General features: G+C 41.0%; 2 protein-coding genes across 3 annotated transcripts; one reads left to right on the top strand and one right to left on the bottom strand.

The window, feature by feature from the left end:
• Positions 1–754: 754 nt before the first annotated feature.
• LOC5512200 (presequence translocated-associated motor subunit PAM17, mitochondrial) lies at positions 755–3,783 on the bottom strand. Its single transcript, XM_001632497.3, has 3 exons — positions 3,363–3,783; positions 2,659–2,791; positions 755–2,515 (listed from the first exon to the last, which is right to left on the bottom strand). The coding sequence occupies exons 1-3, from the start codon at positions 3,773–3,775 to the stop codon at positions 2,300–2,302; spliced, it is 762 nt and encodes a 253-aa protein (XP_001632547.2). The 5' UTR covers positions 3,776–3,783; the 3' UTR covers positions 755–2,299.
• A 165-nt stretch (positions 3,784–3,948) lies between these two features.
• On the top strand, positions 3,949–16,084 carry LOC5512201 (ubiquitin carboxyl-terminal hydrolase isozyme L3). 2 transcript variants are annotated; one of them, XM_032381598.2, is made up of 10 exons: positions 3,949–4,088; positions 4,207–4,218; positions 6,090–6,218; positions 6,370–6,420; positions 7,297–7,402; positions 8,114–8,196; positions 8,499–8,546; positions 8,646–8,721; positions 8,952–9,010; positions 15,621–16,084. In XM_032381598.2, the coding sequence occupies exons 1-10, from the start codon at positions 4,050–4,052 to the stop codon at positions 15,708–15,710; spliced, it is 693 nt and encodes a 230-aa protein (XP_032237489.1). In that variant the 5' UTR covers positions 3,949–4,049; the 3' UTR covers positions 15,711–16,084. The 2 variants fall into 2 exon arrangements, with proteins under 2 accessions (XP_032237489.1, XP_032237490.1); XM_032381599.2 differs by having other exon boundaries at positions 8,117–8,196.
• Positions 16,085–16,297: the final 213 nt, after the last annotated feature.

Below are 16,297 nucleotides of genomic sequence, written 5' to 3' on the forward strand. Positions count from 1 at the left end.
GGATTCGAACCTGGGCCACAGCGGTGAGAGGCCGACGCGCTAACACACTAGGCCACCCGTGCTTCCACTGGTGTCCTCAGCGGTTCTTTCAGGTCCTCCGGTTTAGATTTGTGTAGTGAGAGACGGGACCTACGGTTTAACGTCCTTATCCGAGAAGACGTTGAATATCTAACTGTTTATTGCAGATTTTATGTAAAATAGACAAGGATAAATCGGCCTTCATTATGTACAGACGGGGGGACTTCGAGTATTCGGTTCTGAAGACTCATGTTTCTCACGAACCAGACCCTCCGGATTTCTGGCTTCGGACGATTAGCCCCCCCCCCCCCCCCCACACACACACACACACACCCTGGAAATTCCAGGGCGTTTGACCCCCTCCCCACCCCCCCAATTTCCAATCCCCTCAAAAGGGGGGGGGGGGGGGGGTATAGATATTTTCTGGAACTATACGTCAAATAGGTCAATAACCGTAAAACGCAGTCTAGAGAAATCGCAATAGCCCAGAATAAAATGCGAAAAACCGTAAAACAGCGCCAGATTTAAGGCAAAACCACATCACCGCAAACCCTTACCCCCTCCCTCCTAGAGAGTAGGAGTTCCTACCATTTCCATCATCTTGGTGATGCATGCCTCTGAACATCCTGATTAGTGGCCATATTATCGGTTAAAGCGCAACATTTGCATTACGTCAAACCCCTTTCAGCGAAAAGCTATATCCGCGTTTAAAAACACAACAAATGCACAAAAGGAATCCAAGTGGAATTGATTTACTAGTTACCAGGACCCTGGAGTATCAAATAATATACATAAAGCCCTGATCTGGACAAGCCAGAATGTCAAGCGCAAAGAGAGTCCAGACCTGGGCTTTATGTATATTATAAATTTGACAGAACACAAAAAGCTTTCTTCTGGGAATTCAATGAGGCACATATTGCAATCTAACACGCCCAAGAATTTGAGCAAAATAATTACATCCAATTATGAGTAAAAAAAGATATCAAGGACATGATTCATGTATTGTCTTGATATTGCAATCATTTCCTTTTTTGTGTGTGTGTACCTCTTTGAGAGAGTGGTGTACTAAAGTTTTGATTGTCTAGGGCAGGGCAGACAAGCATCTGACACCAGCCCCTGCTAACGACATCCAACCCTTATCACTTGAAAAGGTACAAAGCCCTTACAAAACCCTTATAAGATAACCAATAGGCAAAAAACCCTTATCGAAAAACACAGCTAAAGATTTTATTGAAAAACATCCCTTATCTGAAAAGAAAGCTAGGGGTTTAATAGACAGAAAATCCTTATCAGAAAAGAAAGCTAGGGGTTTAATAGAAAAAAAATCCTTATCTGAAAAGAAAGCTAGAAATTTTATATAGACACAAAATCTCTCCGAGAGATTTTGTATAAACAGTAAAAAACTATCTACCGAGTAGCCTCGATATAGTGATACTTTATAAAATGATTATCTTGGTAAAATAATATTAAAGCTGCATTGTCACCAGTTCATTTCCGGAGGTCCGACGGAAACCTCAACTGTTAAAAGACAAAAGAATCTATTAAAATCCGAGATATTTAACATGCCATCCGCTCTCAATTATCAATCACATCCTCGAAGAAGCCTGCAATATACACACTGCTTTCAATATTTTTCGCGTTTTCCGTTAAAATCATCGGAGATTGTAAAGTAATCGACCGGAAGTAAACTGGTGACAATGCGGCTTTAATATCTGGTCCCACAAACAATAAAGTATATAAGAAATCACCATGATTCAACGATTGCTTGCTGAATGCAATGTTTTGTCCCTTGCCATATTGTGTATAGGGGGGGGGGGGGTCAGGTATTTTATATAGATATTATAAGAAAAAAGCCTCCCTTAGTAAACTGCAGTGTTTTCTTGTGGGTGGGGGGGGGGGGGGTCAGATATTTTATATAGATATTATAACAAAAAAAGATCCCCTTAGTAAACTGCAGCATTGGGGGTAGGGTGGGGGGGGGGGGGGGGTTCAGCTGCTTCTCTTCTATTCCAGTCGGGGTGACACCAGATATAAAGTAGCTTATAAACAAAGCTTGAAATATGTGTGGCCTACTTTAGGTTTTAAACTTTCTCAATTCTAACAACTGACTTTGGCTGACAATACTATTTTTCTATCAGCTGCATGTTACAATTTTACACAACATTACCTAGCCCTTAATAAGTCCAAAGAATTGGTTAACTTCATATCTTATGCAAAATGTCTCTCCTCCAAACAATTTTCTTTCCGTTATAGCATTTTTGCAGCTAAAGATTTCTTTCCTTTATTGCGTTTGTGTACTTTGTTCCTGGGATTGTTCAGAGCTTTCTTCTGATTTCTTCTTAAGACTATCTGCTGCTTTCTGTTTCTTCTGCTGTTCCCTTAACCACTGTCGGTAATCACTTAAAGTCTTAATGTTCTCTCCATAGTAGTCGTCCTCAAACTTACTGAATGAAGATGCCCGCTTTGCTGTGATTCTCTCCAAGAAGTCAGATTCTCTCTGAAAATGAAGAGAAACATCAATACTGTAAATTTTCCTTTTTCTTTGTACTTCCCAAATCATTTGTAGGGTTACAGCTTTCCAGTTTGAAAAATAATTAGGTAGTATGAATAGATATGAATAGAATATGTAATTGTACAAACCTCCTGAAGCATCTTAGATGTGTCTCTATTGAAGAACCTCCAAATAGACCCAAATATAGCAGAACCAGCAATATATCCAACACCAGCACTTGCAACTCCGCACAGCCCACAAAAGATCAATGGGTCCATACCCCTGATGGTTGTAAATAAATTCAGTATCATTACAAATCTCAGCATACTACAATACTTGTTTTCCTAAAAACCTCAGTTTCTTAAGATGCACACTTCTTGGGAGCAAACATGTGAAAGTGAATATCAGGGTCGCATCTTTCAGGTGCATTCAGGTACACAGGGTGCCCACCCACACACCCCCTGGCTGCCAAAAGCTGGGTCATTTTTTTTTTGATACTATCCCTTTTCTATATTATTAATGACTGTGCGACCCAACCAGCAAATCCTGGGTATGCGCCTGATGTTTGTTAAACCTTCAAACTGCCTTCAGTGGGCTTAATGGCTTTTTGTGCACAGAGCACTTTACAAGCTCAAATTTTAGGGCCCTTATTTTTGTCTTTAAAAAGAAAAATCTGGCCAACCACCAAGATGTTAACCAAGTTTGAATGGGCCAACACTGAGTTAATGTACATGCTATGTTGTAGATCAATTAGCACTTGCAAGTCTGTAAAGTTAAACAAAATTATTTAGTGTTAAAAAAAAGAAATACCTATTATACTCACAGTATGGGCTGGATTTGATCTGGTACTTACAGTATGGGCTGGATTTGATCTGGGGGGGCGTCAAACATGTTGGGGTTGAGATATGCACTGACAGCTGACGACGTCATCAGAGCTACCGCTGCCACAGGAAGACCAGCCACACGCTGACGAGCTCGCACTTTGCGCTTTAGTTTCTGGAATTCCTCAAAGCCCAACGTGAACTGCTTCGGACTTTCTCCTGCCTTCTTAGCGCCTGCATCACGTGAAGTGGACTCGCTATCACTGGTACTCGTGAAATTCCTCAAGGAGACAAAAATCAAACTTTTTCTTGTTGTACATGTAAGATCTATAGCTAAAAAGCTACACGTGGACGGTATGCGAGCATTTGGAAGACGTGAAATGGTTCGCAACGTGCGAAGTGATGTAAGTGCGACGGCCATCTTGAAAATAGCAACTTCGCCCATAATGCATCTGGCAATCACCACAGGGAACCCACCTATGAAAATAAAAATCTCGTTTTTCGCAATTTATTTTATTACGTTTAGCTTTTGCGTTTTTTATCTTTACGTAGCAATACTAGGACCATGGTTTATAAACCTTCTTTACATGGCAAGATATCTTTAAAGGTGAAAATTATAACTTTGTCTATTACCGCTGACCCCTTTTGACTCAGAAAGGTTCAGCCCCATTCAAGATATCCATTCTGCTTTCCCATTTGTTTCTGTCAACATAGCAAAAATGGCCCCCCCTTGGCTTCCACTCGAGTCTAATCCTGATGTAAGTGTACTTGCACATTAGAATTTGTTGATTGTTTTAGCAAATGAGTGAAGTTTGATTTCGGTACTTTGACATGTTTTTCTCTTTACACGTGATGTCATGTCCAACTATACGGCAGGTTATGAACAAGGTACTGTAACTATGTTGTACAATCATTTGTACCTCTTTTATACGTGACTGTGTAATGCGAACACAACGCGTGCGTTCTCTATTACAGATTAATGGTGTAAGCCTGCTTATGTAGCATATAACAGGCCCGCAGCCAGGATTTTGAGCGGACCATTTTCTCTTAGATAACGCCCTAGCTCGCAGTGGTACTCAATTTTCTTTCATCAGAGCGGACCTTCCTGTCGAATGGGGTGGTTCTGCCGAACCCCCTATGGCTACGGGCGTAAAAAACCTTAGTACCTATGTTTAATTCATGGCTGACAACCCCAGAAAACCTTAAGACTTGAGAATTTTTGTGGGGTGAGGGGTGGGGAATATTTATTTCTAAGGGGGAGGGGTAGAGTATACCCTCAAAGGACTCGCAAGCTAAAGCAGTTAAACGACTTTCCTGCTATTATTGAGCCAATCAGCAGACGTTTGCCTTTGAGAAAGCTCTTGCACACAATATAGATCTCACATGCGTGTTTGATAAATGGCACTACAGAAAATAAAAAATTGGCAAAATGAAGATTTTCTATAAAAGGATTTTTCTTAAGCAATAAAAATCGCTAAAGAGCTGGAGATTTGGTGCTCCATGCAGGAGAGTCAGAGAAGAGGTCCAAAATCTTCCAAAATTTTGCCAAAATAACTGTAAACAATATTATACCGATACTTTACACTGCCACACAGAAATTATGAATTGAGTTGGTCAACTCTTTGCGTATCTAAAACGCCATTCTTTACCCGCCTTGCCGAATCACTTATGCTTGATGCGAACCCATGGGATGGATTTTTCAACCATCATGACAAAGCAGCCTGTCGACATCCCCCTTCGCAAAATTAAAGGTCTGGATTAGAGAGTTACCCACATTAACATGAAAGTCAATGTCTAAAGGGGGAGTTGCCAAGTTCTCATAAAAGTCGATGTTTAAATGGGGAATTACCCGCTTTCACACGAAAGTCAATACTTAAAGGGGGAGATGCCAAGCTCACAAGAAAGTCAATGTCTAAAGGGGATTTGCCCACTTTTACATGAAACTCAATGTTTAAAGGGGGAGTTACCAAGTTTACAAATCAAGGTAATTCCCTTGAATTGCACTGCGCACACCTTCTGCCTATAGTGGTGCATGCTGTATGTTCGAATTTAAATGCACGCACGCACCACAGTTGTATAAGAAAACAAAGCGAAAGGCGTGAGTTTTTTACTTATAATTGCTTTGACAAAAAAAAACAAGTCGGTTACCCCCATTTTTTATTTGCTCAAATGGTTAAATATATACGGAAAATGATATACTGGAAGAAGAAGAAAAAAGTTGAATAGTAGAAGTTTGTTTATTTTCTCTTAAAAGCTATAAAAATACTTAAATGCCACTTTTTAACGTATAAATAGTGGCATAAACAGTATCTCTTAGTGCGATCTCTTAAAATGTGATTTGTTTTAAGCATTAGATACTACAGGTTATTGTTAAGGAGATCGAACTTTGGCAGCTTGACAAGCAGAACTTATTTTTCTTATAAGGACTATTTTTAAAACCTAAGAGTTGTGATTTTTCCTCGCGTGATCAGTAAATGTGCATCATCTTTACACCCCTCAACCCTCAGTCAGTGTTTAAAGGGGAAGTTCCCTAGATTTCTTTAGTCAGACAACAGTCCCATTAGTGCTTCCCTTGGATGAGATTACTTCATAAAATGCAATTTGCATGCCTTGGTAATGCTAGTCAGAATAATGTGGAGCTTAGATGCAATACTGGGGGACATAGTATTTCTTTCTTACAGCCAAAAAAATCAAACATTTTCACACAGGAAATTTCTAGGCTTAATATTTTACTGAGTGTGATTTTTTTTCTTTGCTAGTTTGTGAAGAACCTGGGTCTAAAGCCAAAGTTCAAGTTTGTTGATGTCTTTGGTCTTGATGACGAACTGTTGTGCATGCTTCCACAGCCAGTGTTTGCCTTTCTGTTACTATTTCCAGTCGATGAAAAGGTCAGTTACATATTATCCAGTAAAGATTGTATCTAAGGTGATATCTATTTAAGAATATTTATCTAAGATATTTATTTTACAAAGTAGATAATATTAAATCTTGCAGTTCTTTTGTTGAATGCTAATATAACATGTTTTGTTTTGGTTACAGTATGAAGCTTTCACTAAATCCCAGTCAGAGCAAATAAAAAAGAGTGGGCAGGTATAAAGTTTCAAATGATCCAGACTGAATAACCCAAAGTTATATGATCCAGACTGAATAATCCAGAGTTATTTGATCCAGACAAAATAACCCAGAGTTATATGATCCAAACTGAATAACCAAGAGTTATATGATCCAGACTGAATAACCCAGAGTTATATGATTCAGACTGAATAATCCAGATATGATCCATACTGAATAACCCAGAGTCATAGCTCACCCACATTAGGCGGGTGTCACAAGGTTTTGGACCTCATCACAAGCCTATTTTTTATGACAGTGTTCATACATTCTCTGTATTCTGTTTTCTCGTGTTTTTTTTCCCACATATTTACTGTATTTTTCCCGATTTCACAAGATGTCTGTCCAAGTTGGGTTGACAGCCATGCAGAGTTATATGATCCAGTCAGAATAATAAAAAAATGCAGCTTAACCACAACCACATCAAAGATAATCAAAGTGTACCCAGAGACGAATGTCAGGAGCGTTCCCAGGATTGGCTGAGGGGGGGAGGGGGGTGCGCAGTCGTAGGTATCACATGGATAAAGCATAGTATTTGAAGATACGTTAATAAGAAATGACCCACTTTATGGCCGCCAGGGGGGGTGCACGGATACCCTGCACACCCCCCTGGGTACGTGCCTAATTGTTTAGCGTGTTCTGCACAATATCCCTGATAAGCTCCACCAAAAGAATGTGGTATACTCCTTCTTCCATGTACAGGAGGTCAGCCTGGACTTATACTATGACTGACACCTTTTGAATTTATTCATTCAAGCAAGCTCATTTATTCATGCAAGTTCATTAATTCATGCAAGTAATTACTTTAATGTAGGCGGGACACTGCTTGCTTAATGCTGCTATTTCCATGTACAGGAGGTCAGCCCAGACTTGTACTATATGAAGCAAACAGTTAGCAATGCTTGTGGGACTGTGGCAATTGTACACTCTATAGCTAATAACACCTCACAACTTGATCTTGGTAAGTACAATCGCAATCACTGATGACCTGACCTTTAATTTCTGCTAAAACCCAAAACTAAATACCTAATGGCACATATTCAAAATGAAGACCCAGAAACTAACATAGCATTATTGTAATATGGATGGATAGTTAATAATCTGAGAGAAAATGCACTCTTGGCCCTTGTTGATGATTGGCCATTACAAAGTACTATGGCATTCTGTTAGGAAAAAACAAACTAAGACTCTACAATATAGAGAAATGTAGACTTATAGAAAAAAAGAAACATAGGCCCCAGTCTTTATGATCAAAATATAACTTTTGCGCAATAGTTTTAGATTAATGTTTTTGCTAAAAGTCATGCATAAATGATCAGACAGAAGGATCTTGTTTTTATGGTCTTTGGGCCTTTATTCAAGGTTTTGTTAACACCTGGAATCTCTAACACATTCAAACTTTATTATTATTATTTTTGAAAATTATGATAGTATCAACCCTGCATATGGTAAAATTAAAAAAAACAGGGCTTGAGCAAACTGTATTATGATATGAAAACTTTTCCTGCCTGCAGACATTAAGTATTTTTGCAGCAAAGAGTATAAATGTGTCATATCCACCATTATTTAATGCCCTCCTCCAAAGCTTTTTCTGTATAATTTTCACAAGCAGCCAAAAAGAAAATTAATGACAGCAACATTTTGAAACAGAAATACTCTAATTAATTTTTAGAAGATGGAGAGCTTAAAAAATTCATAGATGCTACAAGATCACTTAGTCCCCAGGAGAGAGGAGAGAAACTAGAAACAGACGAGGTAAGGTTTAAAAATTATCCTATGTGAATAATTCTCTAGATATTTAGTAATTAAACTACCAAAAGCAGAGCTCTGATGCAGAAGAGTCTTTTCATGTACCCTGTTTTTATAAATGATGTCATTCCAATCTTTGCACATAATGCATCTAATGTCTGTAGAAAAAAAGACCATTGCCTCAACCTCCATAACCCATGGCTTATTGTAAAAAGTGACTTGGGTTGACTAAGGTGTGGCTTACTTTTCACATCTATATCTATACAGGGTATCACTGATGCTCAATACTCACATCTTTATCTATACAGGGTATCACTGAGGCTCATGAAGCCAGTGCACAGGAAGGCCAAACTGAGGTGAGACGACCATTGACTTCTCTTATCTGCTGATTGTTGAATGGAAAATCTTACATCATGTTGATTGCAAAGAAGTCTGACACATACTGCTATTTTCAGGCACCCTCTGCCGACGAACCTGTCAATTTGCATTTTGTATCTATAGTTCACAAAGATGGTGCTGTTTATGAACTTGGTAAGGGAGTCTTCTTATCTTGGACAAAGGGATTTGTACTTGGAGCTAGTTATGGCTGTTGGATTTGGCTAAATGTGTTTGATGAAAAGACTTTTGTTTGTTTACAAAAACTGGTATAAACTCTGGCAAATAGTAAAATACCAGCTTCTTGGAGGACCATATTCCTTACTCTGGTTAATGATCAGGACTATTTGGGTATTATGATTGATTTGCGTTTATTACACTTATAGATGGACGTAAAGAGTTCCCCATCAATCATGGGAAATCAACACCTGAAACATTTATGAAGGTAAGAATATAATTTGTTGTTCCCTATCATTTGATATCTGACAATAGATAAGACACCTAGACCTCACTCATGCACAGAGTGTGTGGAGGGTTAGGCTCATCCCAGTAGGGTGTAAGTGTACAAGGATCTGTTACATTCCAGTAGGGGTGTAAGTGTACAAGGATCTGTTACATTCCAGTAGGGGTGTAAGTGTACAAGGATCTGTTACATTCCAGTAGGGGTGTAAGTGTACAAGGATCTGTTACATTCCAGTAGGGGTGTAAGTGTACAAGGATCTGTTACATTCCAGTAGGGGTGTAAGTGTACAAGGATCTGTTACATTCCAGTAGGGGTGTAAGTGTACAAGGATCTGTTACATTCCAGTAGGGGTGTAAGTGTACAAGGATCTGTCACATTCCAGTAAGGGTGTAAGTGTACAAGGATCTGTTACATTCCAGTAGGGGTGTAAGTGTACAAGGATCTGTTACATTCCAGTAGGGGTGTAAGTGTACAAGGATCTGTCACATTCCAGTAAGGGTGTAAGTGTACAAGGATCTGTTACATTCCAGTAGGGGTGTAAGTGTACAAGGATCTGTTACATTCCAGTAGGGGTGTAAGTGTACAAGGATCTGTTACATTCCAGTAAGGGTGTAAGTGTACAAGGATCTGTTACATTCCAGTAGGGGTGTAAGTGTACAAGGATCTGTTACATTCCAGTAGGGGTGTAAGTGTACAAGGATCTGTTACATTCCAGTAGGGGTGTAAGTGTACAAGGATCTGTCACATCCCAGTAGGGTGTAAGTGTACAAGGATCTGTTACATTCCAGTAGGGGTGTAAGTGTACAAGGATCTGTTACATTCCAGTAGGGGTGTAAGTGTACAAGGATCTGTTACCTTCCAGTAGGGGTGTAAGTGTACAAGGATCTGTTACATTCCAGTAGGGGTGTAAGTGTACAAGGATCTGTTACATTCCAGTAGGGGTGTAAGTGTACAAGGATCTGTCACATTCCAGTAGGGTGTAAGTGTACAAGGATCTGTTACATTCCAGTAGGGGTGTAAGTGTACAAGGATCTGTCACATTCCAGTAGGGTGTAAGTGTACAAGGATCTGTTACATTCCAGTAGGGGTGTAAGTGTACAAGGATCTGTTACATTCCAGTAGGGGTGTAAGTGTACAAGGATCTGTTACCTTCCAGTAGGGGTGTAAGTGTACAAGGATCTGTTACATTCCAGTAGGGGTGTAAGTGTACAAGGATCTGTTACATTCCAGTAGGGGTGTAAGTGTACAAGGATCTGTCACATCCCAGTAGGGTGTAAGTGTACAAGGATCTGTTACATTCCAGTAGGGGTGTAAGTGTACAAGGATCTGTTACATTCCAGTAGGGGTGTAAGTGTACAAGGATCTGTTACCTTCCAGTAGGGGTGTAAGTGTACAAGGATCTGTTACATTCCAGTAGGGGTGTAAGTGTACAAGGATCTGTTACATTCCAGTAGGGGTGTAAGTGTACAAGGATCTGTTACATTCCAGTAGGGGTGTAAGTGTACAAGGATCTGTTACATTCCAGTAGGGGTGTAAGTGTACAAGGATCTGTTACATTCCAGTAGGGGTGTAAGTGTACAAGGATCTGTTACATTCCAGTAGGGGTGTAAGTGTACAAGGATCTGTTACATTCCAGTAGGGGTGTAAGTGTACAAGGATCTGTCACATTCCAGTAAGGGTGTAAGTGTACAAGGATCTGTTACATTCCAGTAGGGGTGTAAGTGTACAAGGATCTGTTACATTCCAGTAGGGGTGTAAGTGTACAAGGATCTGTTACATTCCAGTAGGGGTGTAAGTGTACAAGGATCTGTTACATTCCAGTAGGGGTGTAAGTGTACAAGGATCTGTTACATTCCAGTAGGGGTGTAAGTGTACAAGGATCTGTTACATTCCAGTAGGGGTGTAAGTGTACAAGGATCTGTTACATTCCAGTAGGGGTGTAAGTGTACAAGGATCTGTCACATTCCAGTAAGGGTGTAAGTGTACAAGGATCTGTTACATTCCAGTAGGGGTGTAAGTGTACAAGGATCTGTTACATTCCAGTAGGGGTGTAAGTGTACAAGGATCTGTTACATTCCAGTAGGGGTGTAAGTGTACAAGGATCTGTTACATTCCAGTAGGGGTGTAAGTGTACAAGGATCTGTTACATTCCAGTAGGGGTGTAAGTGTACAAGGATCTGTTACATTCCAGTAGGGGTGTAAGTGTACAAGGATCTGTTACATTCCAGTAGGGGTGTAAGTGTACAAGGATCTGTCACATTCCAGTAAGGGTGTAAGTGTACAAGGATCTGTTACATTCCAGTAGGGGTGTAAGTGTACAAGGATCTGTTACATTCCAGTAGGGGTGTAAGTGTACAAGGATCTGTTACATTCCAGTAGGGGTGTAAGTGTACAAGGATCTGTTACATTCCAGTAGGGGTGTAAGTGTACAAGGATCTGTTACATTCCAGTAGGGGTGTAAGTGTACAAGGATCTGTTACATTCCAGTAGGGGTGTAAGTGTACAAGGATCTGTCACATTCCAGTAAGGGTGTAAGTGTACAAGGATCTGTTACATTCCAGTAAGGGTGTAAGTGTACAAGGATCTGTTACATTCCAGTAGGGGTGTAAGTGTACAAGGATCTGTTACATTCCAGTAGGGGTGTAAGTGTACAAGGATCTGTTACATTCCAGTAGGGGTGTAAGTGTACAAGGATCTGTCACATCCCAGTAGGGTGTAAGTGTACAAGGATCTGTTACATTCCAGTAGGGGTGTAAGTGTACAAGGATCTGTTACATTCCAGTAGGGGTGTAAGTGTACAAGGATCTGTTACCTTCCAGTAGGGGTGTAAGTGTACAAGGATCTGTTACATTCCAGTAGGGGTGTAAGTGTACAAGGATCTGTTACATTCCAGTAGGGGTGTAAGTGTACAAGGATCTGTCACATTCCAGTAGGGTGTAAGTGTACAAGGATCTGTTACATTCCAGTAGGGGTGTAAGTGTACAAGGATCTGTCACATTCCAGTAGGGTGTAAGTGTACAAGGATCTGTTACATTCCAGTAGGGGTGTAAGTGTACAAGGATCTGTTACATTCCAGTAGGGGTGTAAGTGTACAAGGATCTGTTACCTTCCAGTAGGGGTGTAAGTGTACAAGGATCTGTTACATTCCAGTAGGGGTGTAAGTGTACAAGGATCTGTTACATTCCAGTAGGGGTGTAAGTGTACAAGGATCTGTCACATCCCAGTAGGGTGTAAGTGTACAAGGATCTGTTACATTCCAGTAGGGGTGTAAGTGTACAAGGATCTGTTACATTCCAGTAGGGGTGTAAGTGTACAAGGATCTGTTACCTTCCAGTAGGGGTGTAAGTGTACAAGGATCTGTTACATTCCAGTAGGGGTGTAAGTGTACAAGGATCTGTTACATTCCAGTAGGGGTGTAAGTGTACAAGGATCTGTTACATTCCAGTAGGGGTGTAAGTGTACAAGGATCTGTTACATTCCAGTAGGGGTGTAAGTGTACAAGGATCTGTTACATTCCAGTAGGGGTGTAAGTGTACAAGGATCTGTTACATTCCAGTAGGGGTGTAAGTGTACAAGGATCTGTTACATTCCAGTAGGGGTGTAAGTGTACAAGGATCTGTCACATTCCAGTAAGGGTGTAAGTGTACAAGGATCTGTTACATTCCAGTAGGGGTGTAAGTGTACAAGGATCTGTTACATTCCAGTAGGGGTGTAAGTGTACAAGGATCTGTTACATTCCAGTAGGGGTGTAAGTGTACAAGGATCTGTTACATTCCAGTAGGGGTGTAAGTGTACAAGGATCTGTTACATTCCAGTAGGGGTGTAAGTGTACAAGGATCTGTTACATTCCAGTAGGGGTGTAAGTGTACAAGGATCTGTTACATTCCAGTAGGGGTGTAAGTGTACAAGGATCTGTCACATTCCAGTAAGGGTGTAAGTGTACAAGGATCTGTTACATTCCAGTAGGGGTGTAAGTGTACAAGGATCTGTTACATTCCAGTAGGGGTGTAAGTGTACAAGGATCTGTTACATTCCAGTAGGGGTGTAAGTGTACAAGGATCTGTTACCTTCCAGTAGGGGTGTAAGTGTACAAGGATCTGTTACATTCCAGTAGGGGTGTAAGTGTACAAGGATCTGTTACATTCCAGTAGGGGTGTAAGTGTACAAGGATCTGTCACATTCCAGTAGGGTGTAAGTGTACAAGGATCTGTTACATTCCAGTAGGGGTGTAAGTGTACAAGGATCTGTCACATTCCAGTAGGGTGTAAGTGTACAAGGATCTGTTACATTCCAGTAGGGGTGTAAGTGTACAAGGATCTGTTACATTCCAGTAGGGGTGTAAGTGTACAAGGATCTGTTACCTTCCAGTAGGGGTGTAAGTGTACAAGGATCTGTTACATTCCAGTAGGGGTGTAAGTGTACAAGGATCTGTTACATTCCAGTAGGGGTGTAAGTGTACAAGGATCTGTCACATCCCAGTAGGGTGTAAGTGTACAAGGATCTGTTACATTCCAGTAGGGGTGTAAGTGTACAAGGATCTGTTACATTCCAGTAGGGGTGTAAGTGTACAAGGATCTGTTACCTTCCAGTAGGGGTGTAAGTGTACAAGGATCTGTTACATTCCAGTAGGGGTGTAAGTGTACAAGGATCTGTTACATTCCAGTAGGGGTGTAAGTGTACAAGGATCTGTTACATTCCAGTAGGGGTGTAAGTGTACAAGGATCTGTTACATTCCAGTAGGGGTGTAAGTGTACAAGGATCTGTTACATTCCAGTAGGGGTGTAAGTGTACAAGGATCTGTTACATTCCAGTAGGGGTGTAAGTGTACAAGGATCTGTTACATTCCAGTAGGGGTGTAAGTGTACAAGGATCTGTCACATTCCAGTAAGGGTGTAAGTGTACAAGGATCTGTTACATTCCAGTAGGGGTGTAAGTGTACAAGGATCTGTTACATTCCAGTAGGGGTGTAAGTGTACAAGGATCTGTTACATTCCAGTAGGGGTGTAAGTGTACAAGGATCTGTTACATTCCAGTAGGGGTGTAAGTGTACAAGGATCTGTTACATTCCAGTAGGGGTGTAAGTGTACAAGGATCTGTTACATTCCAGTAGGGGTGTAAGTGTACAAGGATCTGTTACATTCCAGTAGGGGTGTAAGTGTACAAGGATCTGTCACATTCCAGTAAGGGTGTAAGTGTACAAGGATCTGTTACATTCCAGTAGGGGTGTAAGTGTACAAGGATCTGTTACATTCCAGTAGGGGTGTAAGTGTACAAGGATCTGTTACATTCCAGTAGGGGTGTAAGTGTACAAGGATCTGTTACATTCCAGTAGGGGTGTAAGTGTACAAGGATCTGTTACATTCCAGTAGGGGTGTAAGTGTACAAGGATCTGTTACATTCCAGTAGGGGTGTAAGTGTACAAGGATCTGTTACATTCCAGTAGGGGTGTAAGTGTACAAGGATCTGTCACATTCCAGTAAGGGTGTAAGTGTACAAGGATCTGTTACATTCCAGTAGGGGTGTAAGTGTACAAGGATCTGTTACATTCCAGTAGGGGTGTAAGTGTACAAGGATCTGTTACATTCCAGTAGGGGTGTAAGTGTACAAGGATCTGTTACATTCCAGTAGGGGTGTAAGTGTACAAGGATCTGTTACATTCCAGTAGGGGTGTAAGTGTACAAGGATCTGTTACATTCCAGTAGGGGTGTAAGTGTACAAGGATCTGTCACATTCCAGTAAGGGTGTAAGTGTACAAGGATCTGTTACATTCCAGTAGGGGTGTAAGTGTACAAGGATCTGTTACATTCCAGTAGGGGTGTAAGTGTACAAGGATCTGTTACATTCCAGTAGGGGTGTAAGTGTACAAGGATCTGTCACATCCCAGTAGGGTGTAAGTGTACAAGGATCTGTTACATTCCAGTAGGGGTGTAAGTGTACAAGGATCTGTTACATTCCAGTAGGGGTGTAAGTGTACAAGGATCTGTTACATTCCAGTAGGGGTGTAAGTGTACAAGGATCTGTTACATTCCAGTAGGGGTGTAAGTGTACAAGGATCTGTTACATTCCAGTAGGGGTGTAAGTGTACAAGGATCTGTCACATTCCAGTAAGGGTGTAAGTGTACAAGGATCTGTTACATTCCAGTAGGGGTGTAAGTGTACAAGGATCTGTTACATTCCAGTAGGGGTGTAAGTGTACAAGGATCTGTTACATTCCAGTAGGGGTGTAAGTGTACAAGGATCTGTCACATCCCAGTAGGGTGTAAGTGTACAAGGATCTGTTACATTCCAGTAGGGGTGTAAGTGTACAAGGATCTGTTACATTCCAGTAGGGGTGTAAGTGTACAAGGATCTGTTACCTTCCAGTAGGGGTGTAAGTGTACAAGGATCTGTTACATTCCAGTAGGGGTGTAAGTGTACAAGGATCTGTTACATTCCAGTAGGGGTGTAAGTGTACAAGGATCTGTTACCTTCCAGTAGGGGTGTAAGTGTACAAGGATCTGTCACATTCCAGTAGGGTGTAAGTGTACAAGGATCTGTTACATTCCTTTAAGGGAGCATAAGTGCTTAAATATCTGCCGTTTTTGTGTTTCAGGATGCGGCACGAGTGTGTAGAGAATTCATGACAAGAGACCCTACAGAACTCCACTTCACTGTTGTTGCCCTTGCAGAGAGTCCAGAGTAATAAAACCTCTCCTTGCTGGGATTCGAAAGAAATTGAACCTATATTCACTGCATGAGAAACAGTTCATTGCTGTTATCCCCTACAATAGTTCTAGATGCACAAATTCTCGTTATCTAATGTAAGACCTACAGTAATCAGCCTACTGGAATCTTGCACCACAGAGAAGCTCTTGTAAGGGGGCAAGAGTTATCGACACCTAATTTAATTCGGAAATGCATGGCTTAACAAATGGAATGAATTTATTTTATTCAGTAAGCTATATTTAAACATAGCTTTCTGGCGAGAGGTATGGTTCGTTAGACTTGTACTTTGGGGTCTGTTAGGACCAAAGCGCAACTCAACGTAAGAGATAAATAGACTAAATTCGACCACAATCTGTATCTGGAAGCGCGGGTGGCTAAGTGTGTTAGCGCGCTGGCCTCTCACCTCTGTGTACAAGCTTCGAGTCTTGGCTCTGACTCGGGGACTTTTCTTCTCTGAGTTTAAGTCGACTCGGGGGCTTTTCTCTGAGTTCAAGTCACGACTCGGGCTTGGTGTCTCAAGTGAGAGTGATTTCTTTCTCTTGTGTTTTCCAGTCCGTCCCACTC

Source organism: Nematostella vectensis, chromosome 10 (assembly GCF_932526225.1).
Source record: "Nematostella vectensis chromosome 10, jaNemVect1.1, whole genome shotgun sequence".
NCBI classification, from domain to species: domain Eukaryota; kingdom Metazoa; phylum Cnidaria; class Anthozoa; order Actiniaria; family Edwardsiidae; genus Nematostella; species Nematostella vectensis.